This window comes from Seriola dumerili, unplaced genomic scaffold (genome assembly GCF_002260705.1).
Source record: "Seriola dumerili isolate Sdu_G_001 unplaced genomic scaffold, Sdu_1.0 BDQW01000088.1, whole genome shotgun sequence".
Classification (NCBI taxonomy): Eukaryota; Metazoa; Chordata; class Actinopteri; order Carangiformes; family Carangidae; genus Seriola; species Seriola dumerili.
Window position 1 is genome coordinate 3,188,557 of NW_019174343.1, and position 27,028 is coordinate 3,215,584.

The window sequence follows — 27,028 nt, forward strand, 5'->3', positions numbered from 1 at the left end:
TATTTAATGAAAAGACCTGGGTTCTGTGACAGCTACATATGTGGACATTGAAATTCTGCAGTGTTGTGGAAATATTGTATTGTATTGAACTATTTAATAATGAAGAGTCACACCATGCAGCCTGGCACTAATTTTACATATACAATATGAAATAACAGTGAATTAATTAATAAATACATTTAAATACGAGTAAAACTGAAAAGGCTATGTTGGATCAAAGTGGTAAGACCATGAAAAACACATCATCATGGACAAAATCTCATTGTAAAAAATTACCAAAATCAACACATTTTATTTGATATGCTCCACTATAAATAAGTAGTAGGCCTATAAAAATACGTAGAAGATGTGCTACATGAATATGCTTCAATATAAAAATGTAAAAAAGTCCTTGTGATATTTTATCTGACAAGTTGTAATATCTGTCACATGTAGCATCAATTTCTAATAAAAATGCTAAAAAACAAACAAGTCAATCTAAATATTTTTGTCCGATTATGATTTATTGTGTTGAATCTAAAGTGATTTTAAGCTCTAAAGCTTTTAACTGAATGACTCCTTTTCCCCTGGATCTGTGTATCTATATGTATGTATTATACATATATATAATATTATTCAGTTATGATGTACAACAATACTGAGAGAATTATATGAAGCAAAAGTCAGACGTTCTATAAATGTATAAGCTATGTAGGTGTATCCACAAAGCATTAAAGGAGGACCCACAAGAAGGCTTTTATCATGTCACTTAATATTCAGCAGCTATATATAAATGTAGGCCATTTACAACAATCAATGACTTAGCACCAAGTGAACCTGGGGCTTATTTTGCCCTGTAATCGAGCCTTGAATGTGCATTTTGAGGAGCTAGGACACAAAAATCATGTTATGAACCTGGGAGACAGAAATGTTTTCAGTTGGTTAATAGCAGATGGTGTACATTATACATTCTACAAAATTGGACATTTTGAGTTTTGAGTTTGAGACCGATTCCTCGGTTGAAGGTTCCAAATGGTCTGACTAGTTAAGAAAACATAGCTTGCCAAAAAAAAAGGAGAACTTCTGAATAACTGCTGTGCGCGCGCACACACGCGCACACACACACACACACACACACACACACCCTAACTGTATGCTGCCCTCTAGGGGTATTGAACATTACTTCATTACTGCTGACATTACTTCATTCACAAATTTTGATTATCTTCTTAGGACATTTGGAACTTACTAGATGACTGATGACTTGATGATCATTAAATGAATTACATATTTTTTCATCCAAGTCACATTATTTAAGAGTATACAATTCCAGTGTCTACTTCTCTCAGCTTTAAATTTTACAAAACTGTAGGTAAAAGTAAGAAAAAGAGCTGCACGCAGTGCTAATAGCTCCCAGAAATTTTAATAAAACAGCAACATTTCAATCTGCAAGGATCTTCATCAGGCACTGTCAAATCACCATCACAAACCACAACAGGCATTATATAGACACAAGCTTCTCACACAGGTGATTGTGATAGACGTGAACCAATCAGAGCAGAGCTGGACAACACTGCCTGATCCTACCATATAGCGGATGGGACAGTCTGTATTGAGAGCACATTGAAACATCGGCCAAAGTTCAGAGTCATATAGACACACATAGAATACAATTTATCAAAAGGCAAGTCAAATATTATTCATAAGTCAAATAAGTATAAAAACTACTAAATAGCAAAATACATAGAAAGATTGAGAAAACAAATATTGAAAAATTACTACATAGAAAAATATATATAAAAGTAGAAAATCATAATATTATACATGCCCAAGACTTTCTGGATTGCAGGCAAGCTTAGTCTAACAATTGGCCAGAGTTTTCACACACCTGCAACAAAAAAGATAAAAAATCAAGGAAGGAGGCTGAAGGTTACATCAACAGATATAGGTTCTTGAAAAGGACCATCATATTCATTAAGATGTCTGTAAAGAGAATCTGTTAATCATATTTGGAAGAAGTATTTTGTATTTTTCAACTATTACTACTTACAAAAAAGGTTTAAGATCAAAATCTAAATTTAGGGATATCACCTCCCCTTCAAAGTGTTTTCACATTTTGAATCCCTATGTATCTCAGTGTGGAAGGATCATGTTTTGATGAAGTGCACAGCCATAGAGTTCTTTTGATCATTTGCATGTATGCTGCTTTTATGTTCTGAGATAATGGTTTTAAGGCAGCATGGGTTTTTCCTATATAAACCAAGTCACAGGGACATTTGATCATTTGTTAATGATACCCTTGATAATGAGTTGTTTTTTTTTTTTTTTACCAGAATCCAAACATTTCTGGAAGCTATAATATCTTCTTTTCTTTTTTTTCGTCTTTTTTTTACTTTTGTCTTTAGTTTAATCTTTTTGAACCAGCAACTGTGACAGTGCTTTTTGATGTGCGTGCTTTACACCCCATAAAACTGTAGGTATAAATCCAAAATCTAAATGTTCTACTAAATAAGAAGAAAATCCAGGGAACTGACTAGCCTAATCTGTTGTATTACTTATATTTAATGAAACATTCTCCTGTGACAGTAGACACATTTTTTATTTACTCTTATAAAGAGAGGAATCATAGTTTGCTGAGGGCACTGATAGGCACACTCAAGGGCACAATACTCTAAAAATCACACTGCAATGCTATTGCTCCAAGGTATAGTGAAAGTCATTTTTAGTTATTTTAGTTTAGTTATTTTAGGTCTCTCGTTGGGTGACATTAAATTCATTTTAAACCCTTCTGTTACATCAAATGGGAAAACTACAAAAGTGCTCATTGGTATAAAACTGTGAATCCACTTTGACCTCACCACAAATCAGGAAGCTGAAGCATCAAATCCAAAGATTCAAACTTATCACACAGTTCACACCCAGCATTTCCAAACATCAGTTCTGCTAAACCTGACAGCTTCTCAAACCTACATGTTAAAGAGCTACAGTCACTGATTCGCATAGGTAACAAAAAAACAACAGAACAAACATTGTTCCTCGTTGTTTTTTGACTGTTTTGTGTATGTTTTCTGTCTATTGCACGTTTGTTGTTCTTGCTAGTTATAGTTAGCTAACGTCGTGTGCTTGATTCGGTTGTATAGATCATAGAAAAACCTCACACAGTTGCTCTTTTGACAACTACATTCACTGACACTAATTATATAATTTATTTTAGGTCTAGATAGCCACGCTGTTGTCTCTCAAGGTCAAAGCTTTGGCTTTAACTGAGTGAAATTAAAGCAAACGCAGACAGAAGCGACAGTGAACTATCTTGCTTCCTTCTGCGTGCCTCTGTACGTACCTATGCGTCATTACGTCACGTGCTCCACTCTCGCTCCCTCTCACTCCGGACAGATTCACAACCTCAGTCATGGCTCCGTGAAACGACACATGGCAGCTAACAGCCATGAACCAAAAACAACTCACCCAAAACTGACGATGCTTAAATAGCAGCCTTACTTTGTTTCTTTCGAAATTACTCTAACTCCTGCAATATCCACAGCTACCGACCGGTTGTTAGTCACTGTCAGGGGCACAGGCGCACTGCAAACTACTACCGGTTTAATTTCCACTGATATTTCGCGTTTTTACAGTCAACTTTTAAGTTTCCGTCTTTTCTAACAAGCTCAACATGGGTGTTCAAGGTTTCCAAGAATACATTGAAAAGCATTGCCCCAGCGCCGTGGTGCCGGTGGAGCTCCAGAAGCTGGCTCGGGGAAGTATGGTTGGAGGTGGCAGGCAGAGACCCCCACAGGGTCCGCTGAGACTGCTGGTAGACGCCGAGAACTGCCTCCACCGGCTCTACGGAGGCTTCTACACCGACTGGGTCAGTGGAGGCCAGTGGAACCACATGCTGGGCTACCTGGCTGCCCTCTCTAAGGCCTGCTTCAACGGCAACATTGAGCTCCTGGTATGCTTCAATGGCGCCCTGGAGAAAGGCCGTCTTCACGAGTGGGTCAAACGGCAGGTGAATGAGAGGCAGACCGCCCAGCAGATCATCAGCCACGTCCAGAATAAGGGCACCCCTCCGCCCAAAGTCTGGTTCCTTCCTCCCGTGTGCATGGCCCACTGCATCCGACTGGCACTCCTCAGGTTCCGCGTCGAAGTGAGTGAAAACTCGGCCTGGCAATGCCTGTTGAGCAGAGCCACTGTGGACTACCGCCGGCAGACATTAGCAGGCTCTGTGGTTAGCCTGCTAGCCTGCCCACCATGTCATCAATGCTAACTTCTCCCATGACCAAAGCTATCTCCACATTCCGCCAAGTTAATCCGTGTGTCTCTCTGTCTTAGCAGTGGTGTCAGTGACCTGCTTTTTAATTAACATTCTGATTTTGTCACCTTACCTCAGAGTGTGAATGAATGTGATCAGCTCTGTGATGGGGCTTGGTCAGTTAATAAAAGGCCAGATGTTGCCATGTCCTAAAACAGCTGACATACTGAACTGAGGGTCCTAGAGAGCCAGAAAGAGAAGCTGGAAGCAGAAGCCAGTCACTCTGAAACATACACACAATGTTACTAGAAAGGATTTGATTTGTCCATTAACAGAAAGTTCACTAGCAACTATCTGGACAATTGATTAATCATGTATTTTTATAAAAACAAAAATACCAGAATAAATGAATGCTTACAGTCTTTTAAATGTGATATTGACGCTTCAGGTATTGGACTGTTCATCAGACAAAGCAAGACATCAACTTTTAGCTCTGACAAATTATGATGGCCATTTTATAGACCAAAACCATTAATCAAAATTATTGACAATTGTTAGTTGCGGCATTGAAATATGTACAAGTACAAATGTATAAATGTGTGCATTTGCAAAAACTTATAAATATTTCACTGTTGCAACTAACAATTATTGTCAATCATTTTTCGATTTCCTTGATTCACCTGAAAATATTAAGTAACTCGATGCAAAAACAGTAAAGATGCATCTTGTTTTACATGTAGTGTTTTTTTCCTCTAGCATGCAGAATTGCAGAACTTTTATCACACATTTTGTTTACATTTTTTGCATGTAAAAATCAGGAATGCTTTGACCTACTCTATTGGTACTGGAGTAAATACTGACCTTATTAAGGCTATTGGGAAGATGCCTGATCCACATTAAATACAGTTCATGTGTCAGTTTCATTTACATGTTGTGTTTCTGCTGCCAGTTAAACCTATTAGTTTAATTCACTTTTAACCACATTTATTAGCAGGTTGTTGACTTGTCATGTCACATGTAAGATCAGGATCAGCAGGTTCTCTGAAATGAGGCGTCAGGAGAAATAAAGTTGGATTGGTGGATCACTGGTACAAATATGAACCAGATATTATCATGACAATGCAGTGGGCTGTGTAATATGGTAAATTCTACTTAACTGGTGTCAGTGTCCATGTGATGATTCTGTTTAGACTCTGGATAACATTTTAAATGTGTAGCCTATTATTTGTGTCGTTTGTTTTGGGTAACCAATCAGCTGTGTAGGGCTTACACACTAAGAGCAGCTCCTTTTAAATCAGCACCTGGCTTATAATCTGGTGTCTACAGACTTTAGTTGAGTGTCTAATGCACCATGTCTGTGTAAGAGGTCTGTTTTGAGGCTGTCCCATCTAAAGCCTAATTCTTGTCTTGGCCACTCCTCAGGTTGTCCAGAGCATCGAGGACCACCACCTGGAAGTGATAGCCTTATGCAGGGAGAATGGCTTCCATGGCCTGGTGGCCTACGACTCCGACTACGCTCTGTGCAACATCCCATACTACTTCAGTGCCCATGCCCTGAAACTGAGCCGCAATGGCAAAAGTCTCACCACCAGCCAGTACCTGATGCACGAAGTGGCACGGCAGCTTGATCTCAACCCAAATCGTTTTGTCATTTTTGCGTCACTTTTAGGTTGGCATCACTCTACTGCACACAAATGGGACTGATGGTTCAGATGAGGCTGTCTAACACAACCACACTGTAATGTGTTTTACAGGAAATCACATACTGCCTGATGAAGACTTGGCTGCCTTTCACTGGAGCTTACTTGGTCCAGAGCATCCGTTAGCATCCTTGAAGGTAAACTGGTTTTTATTTTCTTACAACCACTGGGCTGTTAATCTACTGTAATGACAGGGAGTTGTGAATCTTGTTATTGAATGACTGAGGGATTGGAGCAGCGTTTCAGCATATACTTTACATGAATATTGTTGTTACAGGACAGTTCATTGTTCCTGCAGTGGAGTACTTGAGCCTGCTGTATTAAGTCATTTCTCAGAGATCACCACTGTCGTTCACTTTCTCAACATAAAGTAAAACATTGTTTTTATAGGGCACCTGATTGAATTTCTATACATAAGGAAACTTGTCAAAAATTAAACAGTTTAAATATATGTGTAATGTCTTTAATGGCTCTGGAGGAGCTTTGTGAAGTCTACAAACATGGATGCAGACGAGGGATTTGGGGCAACACCTCTTGTTAAAGGCAGTCTACTGAGCCGCTCTGGTTTTGCAGCTGCTAAGGAACTGCAGGGAAGAGGAGGAGTGCTTCCAATACACTGAGCCTCTCCTCCATTACAGTAAATAAACTACTGTCATTACATGTATCATTATTACTAAAGGAGGCAGAGGAATAACTAAACATAAGACACACACAGCAGAGAGAGAAGTCATCGGTAACTGCTAAAGAAACTAGCAGATCTGAATAACATGTAAACAACAGAAACACCAGCAACTGGAGATGAGACTATATGGTCACAGTTAGACATAAAGACCTGCCTCTTATAAAAGTCTGTTACGTTCTGGAGTTGAAGTAAATAAAGAATAAACTATTGTGGTTCCAGACGGAGGCTGTGCTCTGTGTGAGAGACACAATAAGAAGGATAGTCTGTCTCTTCTAATTTTCTCTCTGATCATGTTAATACAGCTGAAGTCCCAGCTCAGTCTTTGTCTGTCATTTATTTGTTTGGTGATTTTGTCAGACAACGTAGCAGTTATAAAATCAGGATTTCACCACAGGCGCTCCAGACATGTTTAAATTCAATGGTATTGGATTGGTACTGGTATCAGCTGATACACAAACTCAGGTACGGTATTGGGAAGGAAAAATGGTATTGGAACATCTCTACCTTCATCCTTAATTTATTGAACTTAAGTACAAATTTTAGGTCTATTTTGTGAATTTATAATGAACTATGAACACGATGACCAATACTTTTAATGATTTCATTTCACAATTCAATTCGCTAAGTCTTAAAAAAAAAAAAAAAAAAAAAAAAAGATAAATTTGTGGGAAGAAATAGCTCCTGTATCCATTTCAGAAAACTTAACAAACATGAAAACTCTTAGAAACAAGAAAGTCATAGTGTTCTATACTATTCCTTGTGTGGACAATGACAATCTTAACTTTAAAAAAAAAACATATCATACTGTTTTCTGATGTCAAGAAATGTGGTAATGAATTCATGCCACCATTGCTCGATATGTAGCTGTTCTCTGTATTAAACCAGTTCTACATGGTGGCAACAGGAAATGACCCTCTGATGCCTGTCGAGTAAAATGATGATGTCTATCTGTATATGATAATTGCACTTCATGGAGCTTTCTGGAATGGGAGACTGAATTTGCCACTGAATTAACCAGATATGTAGATGAGAAGACTGTGAGCTTATCCACCAGTTGCCACCCAGCTAGATGAGCTAGATGTAGTGGTTTGGCTGAATCTGAAAGGCCAGTACAGCTGACAGAAATAAGATACTGGGTCGGTGAATGGTTGAATCAAACAGTTGCAGGACAACGGTGCCAGACAGTTTCAGGGCACAGAGTCTAAATGTTTCAGCTGTTAGTTTTGAAATGACTAACTGTGATTAAACCGAGAGCCATCTGGTTCACATGTGCAGACCGACACGTTATATTCCACCGCTGAATGACACTTGCCTGAACACTGACACTGACTACTAAATGTCTTGGTTGGTTTCTAATGCTGTCTATTTAGTCCTGTCTTTGTTCCTCCCAGTGTCACCAAATCAGTTTTTTAAAACAGGGAAAGTAAAAAATACAATTGAGCCAATCATTATGTCAAAATGATCAGGTTTTATATTCTTATGCTAACTCAGAAATAACATTGATTTGAGTACGAAGTAACCAAAAGACTGTTAGACGTCCACACTACTAGGTTTTGTTTTTAAAACACATCTCTTTTGCTACGTTTTCGAGCACTGTAAACTTTTGTGTTGTATCTGGACGGGCGAAAACAGAGACCTTTGGAAAAACAATGACGTAGACACCCACGGTCACTCCCTGATTGGGTCTCATCAGCCTCGACTACCAGTGGTGAAAACAACATGATAATGAATTACAAGCATTACTGACCTTGTTGTCTTTGCTAGCAGCTGTTGTTCAGTTCAATTCTGTATTTTAATTCTACACCTGTCTTTGCTGTTCCTCGTTCAGATAATTTCCTCAACTAACCAACTGCAGAGTAGACAATCTGCTTCCTGTTTTTAAAATGAAAACATAGTAGTGTGGATGTAGCCTGTAAAATATAGTGGGGAAACAACTGATAATAAGTGTAACAGTAGGACTGAAAAAAAATGCATATTTATGTCACATATTCACTTTCTTGAACATGGAGCATATAAATCTCATCAACAAGGACACTACAAATATTGTTATCTCAAACTGCACTATACTTCATGTTAATACTTAAAAATGCTGCCATGAAAATATGTTCAAACTAGTGCAAGTGTTGAAGCTATAAAAGCTCATATTCCAGGTCTCTCTGCTCTGTAGAATCTGTGTGGTTCTGCAGCTGCTGTCACTGGGACAGTTGTTTACCCATTGATCTGTCTTTGAGGGAAAGAGCTGAGGCAATTCATTTATTGTTTATTCTGTCTTTTAACCAACCACACAGCAGGTGTAGCTTTAACTGGGAGACTCGGAAATATCTGGAAAAGTAAGAAGAAATGTGGCAACAGCACTTAAAGACACATTGAAGTAAAAAATAATTTTACTAGTTCTAATTCGGTTTGGTTCTTTGTTGTTATACACCAAACTTAAATCAAAGCAATCACTTTTTGAATCTTACAAAGCAAAATGTCTGGAGGACCAGGAATGTCAAAGGAAAAGTAATAAAGCATTTCTTTAACTTTATATTTTAATAGGCATTAAAAATAGGAACTAAAAAAAAGAATTTATAAATGAACGGTTAATCCATCAATACATACTTACGATTTAAAAATGGGTTCACAAAAACAGCATAAAACAATAAACCATTTAGAAATACATTTATTAATTCATGAATAAACAATAGAATTTGAAAAACTGAAAAAAGTGAGCTCAGCAGTCTGTCAGTCTGATCTGTGTGGAGAATTTAAACAGGAATTTGAGATGGAAAGTGTTGTGTGAAAACCAGCACAGGCTGTTTGTAATCTCAGGTTGAACAACACCAGAATCCCAGCAGTGATCACAATTCCTACTGTTAGTGAAATATTCCCTAAAATATGATTGGCTGACCTGTCGTGACCTCAGTGAATTGTCGTTCCTCAGGTGCGTGCCCACCAGCTTGTGCTCCCACCCTGCGATGTTGTAATCAAGGCTGCTGCCGACTATGTCCGCGAGATCCCAGACATCAGCGACCTGGAGGCCATCGCCAAGGACATCTTCAAGCATTCACAGGTAGGAAAAAGTATCAAGATGGCGAAGAACTGGCATGTCACTGTTGTCTGCAGGAGAGATGATGGACATGACGCAAGCTGTTTTCATCACATACATAGAATGAATCCACGGCCAGACTTAATGGTGTTCATCATGTTTGTAAATGTAAATGCAGCATCACACCAGCTGCAGCTGAACAGACTGACTGTCAGAACCGCATATTGTTTTCTGTGTTGTCCGTCCACCCATCGCATTCTCGTGGGCATGATATCGCAGTATTGCCTTGAGGGAATTTCTTCAAATTTGGCAGAAACATTCACTTGGACTCAAGGATGAACTGATTAGATTTTGGTGGTCAAAGGTGAAGGTCAGTGTGACCTCACAAAACGCGGGTCTGACCTAGTGAATGCGATATCTCGAGAGCACATAGTGTCATAATTGTAGTTTTTACATGCTGTTTATTTGTAACTATAGTTTTTTTCCTTCACTCATTTTGGTGGCAACATCGAATATAGTATATAGTTGCAGTCTCACATGCTTTGTGATAAGTGAAAAATATTTTACCACAGACTGAAACATAGGTCACAAATGAGTTCTGAGCTCTGAGATGAGGAAAAAAGCTGATCATGTGGCCTCATAACACTGTTGTAAAATCACATATTATAGTCACATATTATACCAGAGTCACCGTCTCCTCTTCTCATTTGAATTTTATAACCAACTGAAACATCTGTAGTCCTAAAAATGACAAACAAATGACCAGCCAGTATATGCAAACAGCGCACACTGCGATAGAAAGAATAAAATAAATTACCATCAGACGTCAGCTGAACAGAGGAGGATATATATAACATTTCAATCATTGTTTGACAGATAATTATCAAGCCACCACAAAGAAAAGTGAAATAGTAAATAAATGTTTCATAATAATTAACCTGCTCCCTGCTTGTGTACAGTGAATGATAACCCAATGTTTTTTTCTTTCAGTCGTGCACTGATGACAAAGTCATACGCTTCAAGAAAGCAGTGGAGTACTACTCGTTGGCCAGCAAACCCCCTTACTTTCCTCCACAGTTAGGTGGGTTTCTGTTTGTCTGATCATACTGTGGGCTTTCATCAGCAGCTCGGACATGTGCAGGTGGACTGGACAGTCTCCATTGATCGTCCTGGTACATGTAGCTGATGATTGTTGGAGATAAAGACAGATTTATAGCTGGTGGCTGATGAGTGTCACATGCTCCAGTGTTTTTCAGTAAAGCTCAGAGACTGCTAAACGCTCATACAAACTGACTACAGAATTCTTTGCACCACGGTCTGGCTTAAGATAGTCAAGAACTAAACTGCTTTGTGCAAAACACGATTTTAGTCTCGGTCTATCTGAAGTCTGACTATTTGTCCTATCTGAGCCACAGTCAGAGTCTGTCTTTGTAGAACTGGACCCTGATCCAGCCTCTTGAGTGCGTTTGCTGAAGCTTTTTGTGTCTGTTTCACACAGTCAGACCAAAACACATGGGAGTGCCTGCTGCAGTGCCATCTCCAAAAATGCTCAACATTCCACTGGTGCCGCTGCCTGTAAAACCTGGGGTAAGACGTCAGAGTCACTGAATGAACAGTGAAGCACTGCAGGCAGCTCAGCGTCATGAGAACGATGTGTTAATGTTTCTCCCGTCTGTCCTCAGGTCCAGCACTCGTACCCAGACCCTCTGGTGGAGCGCAGCTTGGCTCTGGACACGGCGGACAAAGGCGTCCCAGAGCAGAACAGCTTCGGCAACATTCCTAATGAAGGGAAGCACACACCGCTGTATGAGAGGTCCTCTCCCATCAACCTGGGCCCGGCCGGCAGCCCCAACCACACAGAGGCTGCTTTCTTCAACGCCTCCTCCACTTCCTCCTCCTCGGAGAACGAAGAGAGCTCAGGCTCGACTGCCAAGTGAGTTCAATACAAGCAGCTCTCTCTGTTACTGTCTTTATTCGTGGAGAAGAGGATTTGTGGTAAAATGCAGTGGCACATGGTGATCACACTACAGGGTTGTTTCTAGACACTGATGACAAGAAGGCCAGGTCAAAACTTAGTATCTGGCTGCACAGTGTATGGTCAGTATGGGAAATTGAGGATGTGGTTGAAAATTGAGATGAAACTGCTACCAGTTTCACACTAACTCACAGTAAAAATGCCAGACGTATTACCATTAAATTTTAATTATCACTATAACTGTTTATTACCATGGTTAATTACTGTCGTTAATTTAACTCATGTTAGGTTCTGTAAGGCATCAACCAGCAACAGTCTCCCAGATGCATGCACATCAAGCGGCGTGCTTTTGTATTTTTCTGCTTCCTAAAACCTTTTTTCCACCGAAATGAGTGGCTATGAACGGGTTTTTTTTTTTTTAAACACAGATAAACCTGCTAAAAAGGCAATTGACTCCTTTCCCACTGCCAAACAAGTTCGCCTTTCTGTTCGGACTGAGGACACACAACGAGCAATGTCATCACATGCACTTACAGAGCGCGCACACACAGACGGAGAGAGAGTGAGCTGCTAGCCGCTGTGCGGGCTGGTAGAACGGATCCGTTGCGTCTCACAGCCTGGTTGGTTGGAGCTCCTGTCAGTGTCGGAGCCTCCGTGTGAGGCATTGTGTTCCTGGAGTAAGATGAAAGCATTTTGGAGCTCACTGTGTGTCTCCTGATATAGACCCCTCCCCTCTTGCCCTTGATATAAAGACCAGCCTGCAGACCGTTCGCATACGTTTTGCTCGAACCTCGTCACATCCTCCGTCAGTATTGTCAAGTGGTTGTAACGTTTACTTAAATCATTTCTCCTTTACTAGAAGCAACAGTCTCCACCTGCTTCACTGTTCGCTCTAACCTGTTAACATGGACGCCCAAATGAAAACCAAGATGTTCCGCAGCTGATTTTGATTGTAAAGTGAATATCTTTGAGTTCTTGACCATTAATTGGGCAAAACAAGGAATTTGATAACATCATGTTTGACTCTGGAAAATTGTGGTGGCATTGTTCACTATTTTCTGCGATTTTGTCAACCAAATGATCAATCAAGAAAATAATTTAATCAAGGTTAATTAACAATGAAGATAATTGTTGTTCTTGAAGCAGTACCCGCTCACTTCTTTGTAGGAGACTTTCTCTTCATTTCACTGCTTGTTGTGTTTTGTTGTGTCAAAAGCCAGCCTGGTACAGCAACTCAAGTCCAGCAATAAATACTGGATCAAATGAAACTTGCTCTTAAAGACTGTCGAAAGGCTGTTGCATGTTTCTGCAAACAAATGACACTGACCATTATTTTCCTGTGTGTACAAGCCACCCTCATTTTCAGTTATGGTACACTGCCAACCAGAATCTTTTCACTGTGTCTTTTAGTCATGTTAATGACCATAAAGGAGGATGGGAGAAGAATGGACACACTTCTCACTCTGAAAACACATCAGAGGGACAACTGGGAGACCAAACAAAAGTGAGTCCAGCATCAGGAATACCACACGTTGGACCTGATGATAAATCTCACCAGGTGACTAAAGCAGAGACAGTTGAGAAAGGAGATGCCGCACCTATGATCATTTCCTGTAACTGTGTCACGTGTGTTTGTCCACCTCCCCGCCCCTTTAGAGAACCAGCAGCAGGTCTGAGTCTGTTCACTCCAGTGGGAGAAGTGAACGTGATCACACATGATTCTTTAGCCTCAAAGTCACTGAAATAAATATTGGATAATTTCTCACAAGCCTCAGATCTTCAGAACATTCTGACATTAAAATGTAATTTTTCAGACAGATCAGGAGAAAATGAACTTTATTCAGACGTGTCTCTGTCTCAGGAACAAACTCTCAAGAGATCTCACAACACAGATCTCTTCTCTCTGTCGGTTCTGGTTCCTGCTGCAGTAGAACTGCTGTGGCTTTCCAACTGCAGAAGTTTATATGTGCAACATTGAATTAAAGGTTAAAACTGAAATAAAACTTTTTTTCTGTAATAATATTATTATTGCTATTATTATTGAACTGTTTTTGGAGGGAAAACGGAGAGTATCAGACTGATATGATCTTTGATCTGGGTTGATCAGATATTAAACTAGCAGATAAAAACAATCAGCAAAATCAGGTGTAAATTCAAACTGTATCTAGTGTTGTATTGTTGTTATGTTTCGACATGATCAAGCAATTGTGACCACACCCTCTTAGGAGACAGGAAGTGTACACCATTTCTTACCATTGGCGCTGCTTGTAATGCGCCATCTTTGATGTTTCGTCTGTCCTCAGGCTGACCTCTGTGTGACCTCTGCTGTGAGCCCAGGGTTGCAGGCTGCAGGTCTCCACAGCCTGAATGCCGAGATTCCCTCCCTGCTCTCCATGCCAACCAGAAACCACATGGACATAACCATCCCACCTCTCCCCGCCGTGGCCCCCGAGGTCCTGCGGGTGGCCGAGCACAGACACAAGAAAGGCCTCATGTACCCTTACATCTACCATGTTCTCACAAAGGTCAGGGGGTCTGGGTCATCTGGTGTCATTCTGATGTTTGGGTTGAGGCTGCTTGTAGCTTTGATTTTATTTCTAAAAATTTGTTCTCATGAAAATATAGCAATTCCACACACACACACATACACACACCATTGTGTCATTGTGTAGCATTTAGGTAACAGTGTGTCTTTGCAGGGAGAGATTAAACTATCTGTCACCATTGAAGATGAAGGTAACAAAGACCTGCCTACAGCAGTGCAGCTGTTTCGGCCTATCCGTCAGTATGTTTACGGAGTGCTCTTCAGTCTGGCAGAGGCCAGGAAGAAGGCTGAGAGACTCGCCATGAGGAAGAACTGCCTCCCTGAATGTGAGTCCTGACAGTGACTTCAGAAGGTGTTCACACACGTTCCCTTTTCACACACTTTACTGTGTCGTTGATGTAACTGCAAATGGATAAAATGCACATTTAATAATCTGTAATGACAAAGTGGAATGACAGACTTCAAAAAGTGGTTTCTTTGCAAATGTATTAAAAATCAAAAACCTCAATCTCTCATTTGCAAAAGCATTCAGACCCAAGTATTAATCGGCTCCTATCGGCAGTCATCTAAACACAACACCCGGGTTAACACACTGATTTTGCCCCTTTTCCTGCTGTAACGTCTTTCAGAGCACAGACACTGTAAACACACCTGTCACCTGTCCAGCATGGTGCTGTTACACCAGAAACACCACAGCTACACCTTCCTCTGAGTGAGTTGCTGCCCTGAAATGAGATTTAAAAACACACAATCACAGATTGAAGCGTCTCACACGGTGGCATCTGACACTTTTACAGGAGCTCCAACCTGAAGATGAGACATGACAGATTTGTTTTACCAGTCTGCATGGTGGCTAGCAGCTCACTCTCTCTCCACTGCGTCTGTGTGTATGTGCTCTGTAAGTGGTGTGTGATGACATCGCTTCTTGCAGTTGTGTGAGTCCTCAGTCCAAACAGAGAGACAAGAGTGACATCATAATGTTAAGCAAAAACACTCCTGGTCATCATTCAATATTGTAACTCAGGAAGGAGAGACTGTGAGCATATTTCCTGCACCTTGGCTGGTTGGTGGAGGAAACAATCACGAGGGGTGATTCTAGTTTTGATTTTTAATAAATTTGGAAAAATTTTCACTTTGTAGTTATGGGTCATTGAGTGTAGAGTTTTGGGCATTTTTATCCACTTAAACTTAAACCTACAGTAGAGGTTGTGAAAAGTGAAGAAAAACTTGCTGAATACTTTCTGAAGTCACTGTGCACCGACACAGGTTTATCTGCTGTAAAATGAAATCTGCCGTTATATATTAGCTTTGGCCAATTTATCCGTCCAGGTCTGGTTCTACTTCTTCTGCCCTGCAGGAGAGTCACCGCTGAGCTCTCATCTCACTCTGCGATAGGATTGATTGTATTTAGACCTTGGTAAATTTTAAATGTGATACCCAGGAGTGATTCTGAAAACACTTGATAAATACCAACTCTGATATCATTAAATCCTTTTTCTCTCCCCCAGACACACACGTCATGGTCAAAGAGTGGGCCGCCTACAAAGGCAAGTCTCCCCACACCCCAGAGCTGGTGGAGGCTCTGCCCTTCAGGGAGTGGACCTGTCCCAACCTGAAGAAGCTGTGGTTGGGGAAGGCCGTGGAGGACAAGAACCGCAGGATGAGGGCGTTCCTGGCCTGCTTGCGCTCTGACACTCCCGCAATGCTCAACCCTGCCAACATCCCCACACCCCTCTTGGTGCTCTGTTGTGTGCTACGGTGAGTAGGCTGCTGAAATCCAGAACAAACTGTGGCTTTACACACAGATACAGTATGTAGATATCCCTGTATAGGTGAGAAGAGAGTGCAGTGTGACGTAAATTGAAAGGCAGTGAGGATTCATGAAGATAGTGCTGATCAGTTCCTGGTTTTTGTAACTCTGTTAACCCTCTGTGTTTTGCTTCAGGTTTATGTTACATTGGCCAGGAGTAAGAATTTTGCGTCGTAACGAACTTGACGCTTTCCTAGCCCAAGCACTTTCTCCCAAACTTTATGAGCCTGACCAGCTGCAGGAACTAAAGGTGATTTTGTAGTGTTTGTTATGTGAGGAGTGTCCGAGAAAGACACACAGTCATGAACGACTGGCTGTCAATTGCTCACATGCTTTGTATCAAAGCCACAGACTGACGAGAGAATTGGCTCCCTTTGTGGATTTCATGTTGTTTTGTTTCTCTCGGTGCTCCTCATGTTCTGCAGACACAGAAACATGCTGGTGTAAAACCCTGTTTTGTACAAGCATGTTCCTGAGGCCATAGCTTTGCACTGAAAGATGTATCTGTAGAGCTTTGAGGCGTTTTCTCATGTCATGTGTGGATGGTTTATCAACTCCATGTCTCACACAAGTTGTAAAGAAGCTGCAGCTCTGCCCTCATTTGGCCTTGTGAATGTAAACCATCCACACGAGCTGTGCACTTTGGTCCTTGTGGTCTGTCTGTGTGTAGCTCTGTCAGCTCTCTGCTGTGTCAGAAAATGTAGGTTGTGTCTGCTGGCTTTTTGTTTTGGCTGGATTAGGTCATCCATTGCTGGATTCTGGCAGCTGGGAGTGAATGGGCTGCTTACGCTTGCTGTGTGCTTTGCTTCGCACCTCATTAATCTGAATGCTCTGGGGGGCTGTTACAGGAACATGTTGTCATTTATTTTTCATTCGGACATGTATAAAAGTGTGGATGTTTCTCTTCCGCAGATCGACAACCTGGACCCTCGAGGAGTCCAGCTGGCCGCTCTGTTCATGAGTGGAGTGGACATGGCTCTGTTTGCCAACGACGCGTGTGGACAGCCTATTCCCTGGGAGCACTGCTGTCCATGGATGTACTTTGATGGCAAACTGCTCCAGAGTAAACTCATCAGGGCCAACAGGGAGAAAGCCCAGCTCATTGACCTCTGTGATGGTCAGGTAGCTTGATCCACACCAAACACAAGTCAGCAAAACACGGTGCAACTTAAGGCCACAGTGTGACTCACACTAGTCCAACCGCAGTTTTTTTTTTTTTATTTGGAAAAGCATACATTCCACAATGATCATTTTAAATAGTATCAATATATTACTGCAAGGGAATCACATTGCTTACATATAAAACAGAACAGTATGCGGTATGTTTGTCTGGCTCTTCCGCTGGTTTTCTTTTATAACAATAAGTTTAATTATTTACAATTGAACATGGAAAGCTTTTACCTCAGATATTACCGGGAGTTGAGGGGGAAAAGAAATAATAAAGAGCGAGCTGTTAGATGCAGTAAAATAAAACAAGTTACATTCTGGCAAATCAACTAAAATCTGACCTTATAGGTTTAATGTAATGTAAGGTAATCTCAGTCCACCTGGTCCAGATCAGGTAAAATTTTTCTTTTTGGACCTTGAGGCAAAATGACAGCCTTTCCATAATATAGATTTTTTTTTTATTATTCCTATCCATTCATCATCAGTGGGCAGCTGTGGTTTTAGCCAATTTCCTTGTGACATCCTTTTTACTTGCTGCCAGAAGTAATCCTATCAGTTCCGTCCAACCACATTTAAAGCAAAAACTGTTTATACTGACTTGTTCTGAATGGACTATTCAGAACAAGTCTACATCCATCAAAGCCTGGCCCTCTCTGCCCCCTGTTGCCGTCTTTGTTGTCAAGATGAATCTTACAAATGGAAATAACGGCACACACTTTCAGACTGTTGCTCCTCAGAGGCATTCATGGTGTTTGCACAGAAGTGATGTGAAGAATAAACAAACTGGAGATATTAACATCTGTCTCAGGTGATCACAGGTGCTCAGCTCTCAGTTCAGGTGTGAACGCACCCAAGACGCATTGAGGATGCATTTGAGATCCGATCACTCTGGACTCTGGACCACATGTGGTCACATTCTTTTAGCAGTGTGAAAGTGAATGCATCCTGGTCCACATTGAAGGACCAACTACTCTGTTGACATTGTCTGACACAGTCTGATTAGTCCCAACACAGTTTATAATGAACCCAAAATATATTAGTATTTCAAATGGATCAAACCTGATTTTACTGTGGAGCTGTGAGCAGAGCATTGATTTACTCAACCCCTCTGTGCCCTGCTCTCCCTCTCTCTCGCTCTCTCTCACTCACACACACACACACACACACACACACACACACACACACACACACACACACACACACACACACACACACACACACACAAGTACAAACCGTTTGTCAGATTGGCTAAAAGAAAGCATACCTGTTGCATATATAACAGGAAGTGAGATGCTATTACAAGTGGTCACTTGATGCATTTAAAAGCAGGTGTGAACAGGGCCAACGTTAAATCCCCTCTGCACATCTGGCCAGTTGCTGCATAAAGTGGTTGTCAGATTGTCTGTTTTCCAACGCACAGTTTCAGTTGCTATAGAAACCATCTGACCAGCACTTACTTTGAAGGTCGTAACATGTCAGTTGTAACAATGATCAGATCAGCTCAGATTCAATTTGCACAAAAAGCTGTTTAACAGTATTAAGAGGCTGTTGAGCCTGATTTTATTTATATCATTTATTTTATTCTTTCAAATACTCCAACATGCAGCTGTCAGTGATTTACATTTGCATATGACATGATTTCATGTAGATTGACAGAACATAAATCAACACATATTTTAAAAAATTAACTGTTTAAATCAGTTTGGGGATTTTCTGCTCTTTGTTTTGTAGCGTTACGAATGAAATATCTTTTTGTCCTGGACTGTGGTCTGTTCCAAGTTGCTGTCTTTGGCTGAGACCTTGTGATTTTTACTATATTTTTTATACATATATGTTAAAAATTAGCAATAGGCAATGAATTCAATCAATGATTGAAATGTTCATTAGTTTAAACAGTAATTTACATGAGCAGTCACAGCTGTAGTGTGCTACAGGATGATATCGATCACTGTTGAAAACGGTTCATTTAACACGGGAATCTGAGATCTGAGGTCCTCCAGATGTGGTCCACATTGTTTTTTCATATCCAGATTAGTCAGATACATGTTAATACAAATTGGAAATTAGGTATTTATCAAATATCAAAGTAATGGTTTAAGTATCACTAGGTAAATAACAGTTTCACTCAATAATAAGTTGATCAAACAACTTTGTGCTGTTATTGTGCTGAAACATTCACCTGCAGTGGAAGCACAGCAGCTTGGGCTCACGTACCAGTCTGTTAACACGCTTGTTCCATATTTATAGAAACATTGTAGCTACAGATTTGAGAGTCTGAAAACTTCACTGACTCAACTGGAAAGATTTTTTTAAATAATTCAAATCAATATTAGAAAAGATTCTAATATGGCATCAGGGGCATTTACAGGCAATGCTCCCAACTTAGCGCCTTTGTCACTAAATGAACCAACTTTAGTCTTGCGACTTTTTGGACAAACCGTAGCTATTTTCCGTAGAGGTGAGTCGCCCCATTGCCCCGCGAGCGCAGGGTCGAGCTTTCCCTCCACAGACACCCCCTCTATGCTGATCACATGGCTGCTGATGTCAATGAGCTTCTAACTTTCTCTCTGAGTGATCATTTTACATGTGAATCCAGCTGGAATCGCAGCACAGTCTTTGTCTTTAACTGATGTGTTTGGTGATGTTGTCAGACGACATTGTGGTTATAAAATCAGGATTTTAGCAGCAGCTTGGAAATGGCTTTGAATTAACTTCTGGTTAAAATTTAGTCTTAATGAGCCATGTTTCAGTCACTGTTTCAAACTTGTTCTGTTGTCATGACAACAGAAACGGAAAAACATGTAAATGAGAACAGCTTTATTGGAAATTCAGCTGTATATGTGTATACCACTGTATATGTGAGCAGAGAGAGGAGAGCAGACAAAGAGCTGAAAGCAGCTGACACTAGGCAGGATGCAGACTGCCTGTACAGCCATATACTCCCTCACAGTACACCGATCAATGCAGGCTTTACAAACCTAGTCTTGTTTTAAAAATGACCAAACACAAAACGGCACTGTATTACGCCGCAGCCGCAGGAACTGCACTGAACGGCAAGAGGCAGTGCTGTGCAACTCTTTTGTCAGCTGCTCTGACAGTCTCTGCTCTGCTGCTCCAACTGTCCAGCAGTAGAGACACTAGGATGTCTGTACTGAGCTCCGACCGAGGCGCCAACTTTGATCTCTGACTGTGTGGAAATCTTATGTTTTCACATAAAGACATTAAAAGGGATAGTTCAGGTTATTAGACGTGGGGTTGTGTGAGGTCGTCATGCATAGTCAGTGTGTTACCTGCAGTAGATTCAGATCAGCCAGTGAACAGAGGCAGCAGGGAACACCGACACAGAGGCAGAGTGATGTGCTGCTGTGGGCGGGGCCAGCGGAAAAAACATGTTTTAGACACTTTTAAAAGACGCCCATGGAAACAATCCAATATCTGTTTGAATGTACGCTTCATGTACAGTATTTTCAGTGTGTTATCTTCCTCTTAAAACAAAGTGAAGTTTAGGTATTTCTGATTCACTCAGCTGACCTGCAGTGTAATACAGTGCCTAGGAATATGGTAATTCACCAGTTGAGAAAAATGTAGTACCAATGGAAATTGCTGTTTTGACGAGAAGATAAACTACATGAAATACTCTACATGAAGCGTACATTCAAACAGATATTGGATTGTTTCCATGGGCGTCTTTTAAAAGTGTCTAAAACATGTTTTTTCCGCTGGCCCCGCCCACAGCAGCACATCACTCTGCCTCTGTGTCGGTGTTCCCTGCTGCCTCTGTTCACTGGCTGATCTGAATCTACTGCAGGTAACACACTGACTATGCATGACCACCTCACACAACCCCACGTCTAATAACCTGAACTATCCCTTTAAAACATGAGTCTTTAGGTAAAACACGAGCCACGTTCAGGAGTGTGGTGTGGGGCAGCTGAACTGACACTACATGTGCAAGGTGTGATGAACTAACGAACCATAAGAACCTGACCATTAAAATACTGAAGACAACCCCCCCACCCCACCCCACGAGTCGATGCATCGGTCACTCTGACAGTCCTGACTGGGGGACCCTGTCCTCTTAAAATGAAGCACTGCAGCCTGAACCCATTTGTCCTAACTTTAAGTCTATTAAGTTTTGGTAGAGACTCTGGTGATGATGTAAATGTTAATTGTAGAAATGGTTTTGATTAATTTTTCTGTCATCAGTCTGAACTGGTTGCCAAGGTGGAGAAGATGCGTCAGAGTATCTTGGAAGGTCTCAGCTTCAGTCGTCCACCTCATCCTCCTCCATTCCCCCCACCGCCGCCTCCACCCCCTCACGGGATGCCTTTCTACACCCACAACAGTTCCTTCTACCCCCCGCCCCCTATGATGCCTCCTCAGGGGAGAGGTCGGGGAATGCCTGGTGAGTACAACCACAAATGCTAGCAGGCCAATTAGTTTTGTATTTGGTCATTGAATTAGTTTGTCTTAAAGTTATTTCATACATTAGCCATTCAACTGGTCTCCATTCCTCCTTAAATGTTCCTCCTTAAACCAAACCGTGTCCAAATCATTTTTACAGCTTTTCTATCTGTGTTTTATCCTAGATTTATCCTAGAATGCTGAGGGAATGAGGGAAAAAATGACTCAATGATTTTAGCATAAGGCTGCCTGCAACATAACAATATGTGAAACAAGTGAAGGGGTCTGAATACTTTCTGAATGCACTCCAGATGCACATGCACAGATTAACATCATTTGCTTTTCCTTTTTCTAAGGAGGACTTCCAGGGATCTCGTCACAGGGCGGGAAGCTGGAGATCGCTGGCACTGTGGTGGGTCAGTGGGCTGGAACTCGACGCAGGAGAGGAAGAGGAGGTTTCCCCATCCAGGTGGTGTCTGTTGGTGGACCAACTAGAGGGTGAGAACAGAGAGTTAAGATGTCGTGTGTTTTATCATCAGTTGTACCTATTATTATTATTATTATTATTATTATTATTTCTTTGTTGCATGTTCTCCCCGTGCCTGTGTGGGTTCTCTCCGGGTACTCCAGCTTCCTCCCACAGTCCAAAGACATGCAAATGGGGACTAGGCTGATTGGTTACTCTGAATTGACCATAGGTATGAATGTGAGAGTGAATGGTTGTTTGTCTCTGTGTGCCCTGCGATGGACTGGCGACCTGTCCAGGGTGTACCCCGCCTCTCGCCCGAAAGGATGCTGGGATAGGCTCCAGCCCCCCCGCGACCCTACTAGAGGATAAGCGGTAGACAATGAATGAATTAATGAATTATTTCTTTGTAAACCATGGGGATTTTTTTTTCCTCTGTAGTCGTCTGAGAGGAGTGATTTCCACACCTGTCATACGGACGTTTGGTCGAGGAGGCAGGTACCACACCCGAGCCTTCCAGAGTCAGGGAGCATACCTGGTAAGTCAGTTATGAATCAGTACTTACAGTTACAGTTAAATACACACAGGCTGGGAGTGTCAATTTTCCCTGTGCTTCCATGTTAATGAGTCTACCTCAGTGCCTGTTCCACATTAAAACAGTGCAGCAGCTTCACGTTTATTCACCTCAGTCTGTTAAAGGACAGGTTCACAAATTCTCAAGTCTGTTTTAAAACAATAGCAGGTTTTTCTGGCTGTAATCAATCCTCCTGGTCATAGTGGCTGTTGAGAGAACCCTTCCTATTACACTTGCAGTGGAAGTGATGGGGGATGAAGTCTACAGTCCTCATTCTGTGCCAGAATGTGCTCCAAACTGAAGCTAATTTAAGGCTTCAGCTGTCCCTGTCAGACAAATCAAGTGGCTGTCTTCCAGACTGAAAGTCTTTTTAGTATGAAATTTCCTCTTTTTGTTACCGTGTTTCCACTGCAGCTCAGCAAGGAAACACAAAGTAGTGAAGAATTTAATTCTAAAATGACAGAAGTGGACTCTCTGTGGACTTTGTCCCCCATTACTTATACCCCATTTCCACCAAAATTAGCAGGTATAAGCAGGTTTTTTAAACGCAGGTAAACCTGATTGACTCCTTTTCCACTGCCAGTCGAGTTTGCCTTTCGGTTTAGACTGAGGACACACACAACTGCAAGAAGTGACGTCATCACATGCACTTACATAGCACACACACGGACACAGTGAGAAGAGAGTGAGCTGCTAGCTGCAGTCTCATCCCAGGCTGTTGCTTTTGTAAAAGTGTCAGAGCCTCCATGTGAGACACTTGAATCGGTGATTGTGTGTTTTTAAAACTTTTCTCAGGGCTGCAGCTCCCTCTCAGAGGAAGGTGTAGCTGCAGTGTTTCTGGTTTAACAGCAGCGTGCTGGACAGGTGACAGGTGTGTTTACAGTGTCTGTGCTCTGAAAGACGTCACAGCAGAAAATTAGCAAGTTCACCTGGGTGTTGTGTTTACATCAATGCCGGTCACAGCCAGAGCCGATAAATACCCACGTCTACTGCAGAGTCATGTGAGCTGAGTGTGAATGCTGATTGAACCCTTTCCCATTGATGACAAAAGCCTTAGTGGGTCTTAGCAGGTTTTTTTACCAGTGGAAAAGAGGCTTCATACTGAAGATGTAAGTCCTCCTTCAGTCTGTGAGAGCAAAATTACTCAAATTTTTAAAGTGTGAAATTGAGGCCAGATGTGTGGGTTGTTGACCTTTTTTTCTGTGTCACTGTTAGAAATAGTACTTTGTATGGCAGCTTGTCAGTCAATGCATTTTTTTGTGGTTAGAAATATTGCCTCTTTTCTTGGCATGTTATCTTAATGAGTGTAAGTGCACAATTCACTTTTACATAAAATTCACAAACTCAGTCTTGCCGACTAACAACATGGCGTAAGCCCAAAGTCAATGTTGTCACATGAATGTAAAGACTGCAGCAGCACAAGGTAAATGAGATAAACACAGTCTTGTTACGTTGCACTGGAAATATATCAGTTGTTATCAGTTATCAGTAATTATGCTTTATACACAAATAAAATCTATTTCATAAACCAGGAAACATCCTGAAGAGGTGATTTTAGATTTTTGAACTGTGATTCTTCTCATGTCATGATCAGACTGTAGAGGTGTTTTAAAACCGCGGTAATCTTCAGAGCAGCACTACTTCCTTACATTTTCAGTCTTCATTCATGACTGCTGCATGGAAATATGAATATCCAGCAAAATGCTTGACATTTAGCATGAAAGTCCCAACTGAAGATCATGTCATTCTATACGTGTGGACTGTCTGATGTCATAAAACAAGCAGGAAAAATGTCCAGATAAAACTGATAGTGAACTAATAGTGTATGAGGGGATTTCCCCTGAGAAGCAAGGTGGGCATCACTTAGATAGAAAGCCTTTATTGTCATTGCATTTAAAATACAACTCTCACAGTGGGTCTTAATTAAGGACTCAATGGCAAAACAAATGTAAAGATTCCTCACTGATGCGGCCTGTTGGTAATAGTAGTATTAGAGCCACATTGAGGAAAAAAAAAATCTGAAATTTCAAGAATAAAGTCATAATATTAGGAGAATAAAGTTTATATTATTATTATATCATATTATAACATACATATTATGACTTTATTCATGTAATATTATGAGAATTAAAAAAAATTTTGAGAGAAAAAGTTTTTTTTTAGGAATATTACAATCAACCAGTGAAACAGGATAAAGGACAGTCAGTGGCAGCCTGAGCTGCTTCTGGAGCCTGATGAAAAGAAAACATGGCTCATAATTTGCAGTTTGCTAACATTGTTATAAAGAGAACAAAGAGAGAATTTTTAAGGACCACAGCCATTTTTTTTCCAGATTATATCAGATTTAATTTTTATTTTTTCCCTTTTCATTCACTGTAACTGTTGAATTCTTCCTAAAGAGAAACATTTTTTTTCTGAGGGTAAATGGAGCTGAGCGGTTGAATGCTGTTCCTCTGTTGGCCATTTTTTTATTTTGAAAAAAGTCTTAATTTACCCAGAATTCATTGTACCACAGTCTGATTTAAGATAGTCCAGAACTAATCTGCTTTGTGCAACGGATGAATTTAGACATCTATCTGAAGTCTGACTCTTAGGTTTGTGCCGATGGACGATGATATTGGTGATCGATGACCATCAAAACGATTGCTGATTGCTCATTCCTTTGCAAATGTCAAGACGATATCTGACTTGTTTTTCCCATTAATGTAGTAACTGGCCCCTGGATTATTACATGATCCTGACAGACACTGTTAATGTAACAGTCTTTGGCAATAATTTAACATCCGTTACATCTTTGTCTGTCTCTTGTAGCCGAGTAAGCCTGCTCACAAGCCTGCTCATACACCTGCACATGAAGCAGCAAAGGAGAAAAAGAAGCCCACGCCAGAGGAGAAGAGATCCTCCCCTGCACCGTGTGACGGCTCCACCACAGAGAACGGTATGGAGGACAAAGAGCAAGACCAGCTGAATGGCGATAAAGAGGAATGCAGGGCTCTCATCCAACCTGAAAGTGCCTTTAGCAGTGACTCCAAGACGTGCAATACTAATCCTCATTTAAATGCACTAAATGAAGACAGCGACTGCCATAGAGATGAAGGTCTGGAGGCCGCTGTCTTAAAAAAAGAAGTGTAAAACTATTTTTCTAGAGAGGGTGAAGGATGAAAGATGGAGCAGGGTTAGGAAAACCTGGAAATTTAGAAAGCCTACAGTCAATGTACATTGTTCCTCTCAAAGAACAGAGATGAAATTCGGATCCCTCTCAGTAAACACACAAATATATGACACATTGCTTGTTAAGGGAGTCCCCTGGTGACAGCCCCTCATCACCAAGGTTTCTACATGCTTATGAGAATGACACTTTTCCTTTTCATTAGAATATTAAAGCTTTAACAAGCTTTGTTTTGGGAATATTTTAGTTCTCATAGGTTGATACTCTTCCAGTACTTGGCACCATGTATTTGCCATAGTATGGTTATCAGTTTTGTGTTGTCATGGTAATTGCTTGATGAAAAACCAAATGTATAAACAGTAAAAGTAAAAGTAAAAATGCAACATGTCCGCCTTTGGCCATCACGTTCGGTTTGGTTCATATTTAAGCCACTCGGTCCATTAGTTGAGATGATCTCCGTGCAGTTTCAGTCATATCGCTGTAACATTTCAAGAAACGGCTCTAAAATCAGACGCCAAAGATCTTTGTCAAATTCTGATACTCGGCTTAATTTCTTCAAACGTAGAGCTGTAGTATTATTGCTTCAACAAAAACCTTCTGCATGGTTTACAGTTTACGAGGTGTGTAGTTATTATGCATGTTGTCCTTTTTCTTCCATCTTTTCAAGTACTGTGCCCATTTTCAAATTAATGATATGGCTAATATCAGTGATAGCCCATAAATGATGTTAACTGTTAGTAACAGATTTGTTCTGACCTTGAATTTTTTTGTGATATTGACCTCTGTTGCATTTAATTTAAAAAAAAACAAAAAAACAAACAAGAAGTTATCTAGCTACTTTGAAATAGTGTATTCATACTATATTGTTCTCTGTTGCTGTTTTCTGCATTAGTCAAATATCTGAAGAAAAAAAATCACATTAAAGCTTTTGATCAAATCACCCCTTTTGTAGCTAAAGGCAACATGCTTGACCCTCTTGGCCATCAGCCAGTAATCAATTGAGATTTACTTTAGTGTTGTTTTTACACTCACACTACTTCTACGCCAGAATCATCATTTAACATTTCCACTTAATTCTCCTGAAGCTTTTCATCTTTCATTAGTGATCAGAGAAATGGTGTACTGTATTCCCCCAAGCCCCCCCGCAAGAGCTAAATAGGTTACCTTCTTTGTAAGTTGATCAGAGTTTCTTCCTAACTCATAGATTGTAAAAGAATGAACTGCTGTTGGGTTTGAGTGTATGTTGATGGATTGTGGAATGATATATTTGAAGGGAACTT

At 40.8% G+C, this 27,028-nt stretch overlaps 1 protein-coding gene across 1 annotated transcript; it reads left to right on the forward strand.

The window, feature by feature from the left end:
• The first annotated feature begins 3,209 nt into the window (after positions 1–3,209).
• fam120a (family with sequence similarity 120A) lies at positions 3,210–27,028 on the forward strand. The gene is made up of 17 exons (XM_022745515.1): positions 3,210–4,123; positions 5,651–5,897; positions 5,983–6,065; positions 9,534–9,662; positions 10,629–10,719; positions 11,137–11,225; positions 11,321–11,571; positions 13,024–13,117; positions 13,917–14,138; positions 14,313–14,484; positions 15,667–15,916; positions 16,104–16,218; positions 16,881–17,090; positions 21,342–21,540; positions 21,896–22,037; positions 22,447–22,543; positions 25,391–27,028. The coding sequence occupies exons 1-17, from the start codon at positions 3,650–3,652 to the stop codon at positions 25,709–25,711; spliced, it is 3,186 nt and encodes a 1,061-aa protein (XP_022601236.1). The 5' UTR covers positions 3,210–3,649; the 3' UTR covers positions 25,712–27,028.

Excerpts from the sequence above, each read along its gene's own strand:
- fam120a (XM_022745515.1), top strand. The coding sequence starts at position 3,650 with ATGGGTGTTCAAGGTTTCCAAGAATACATTGAAAAGCATTGCCCCAGC. Across the intron at positions 14,139-14,312 it reads TCTACCATGTTCTCACAAAG|GGAGAGATTAAACTATCTGT; the intron begins GTCAGGGGGTCT and ends GTGTCTTTGCAG. Across the intron at positions 15,917-16,103 it reads GTGCTCTGTTGTGTGCTACG|GTTTATGTTACATTGGCCAG; the intron begins GTGAGTAGGCTG and ends GTTTTGCTTCAG.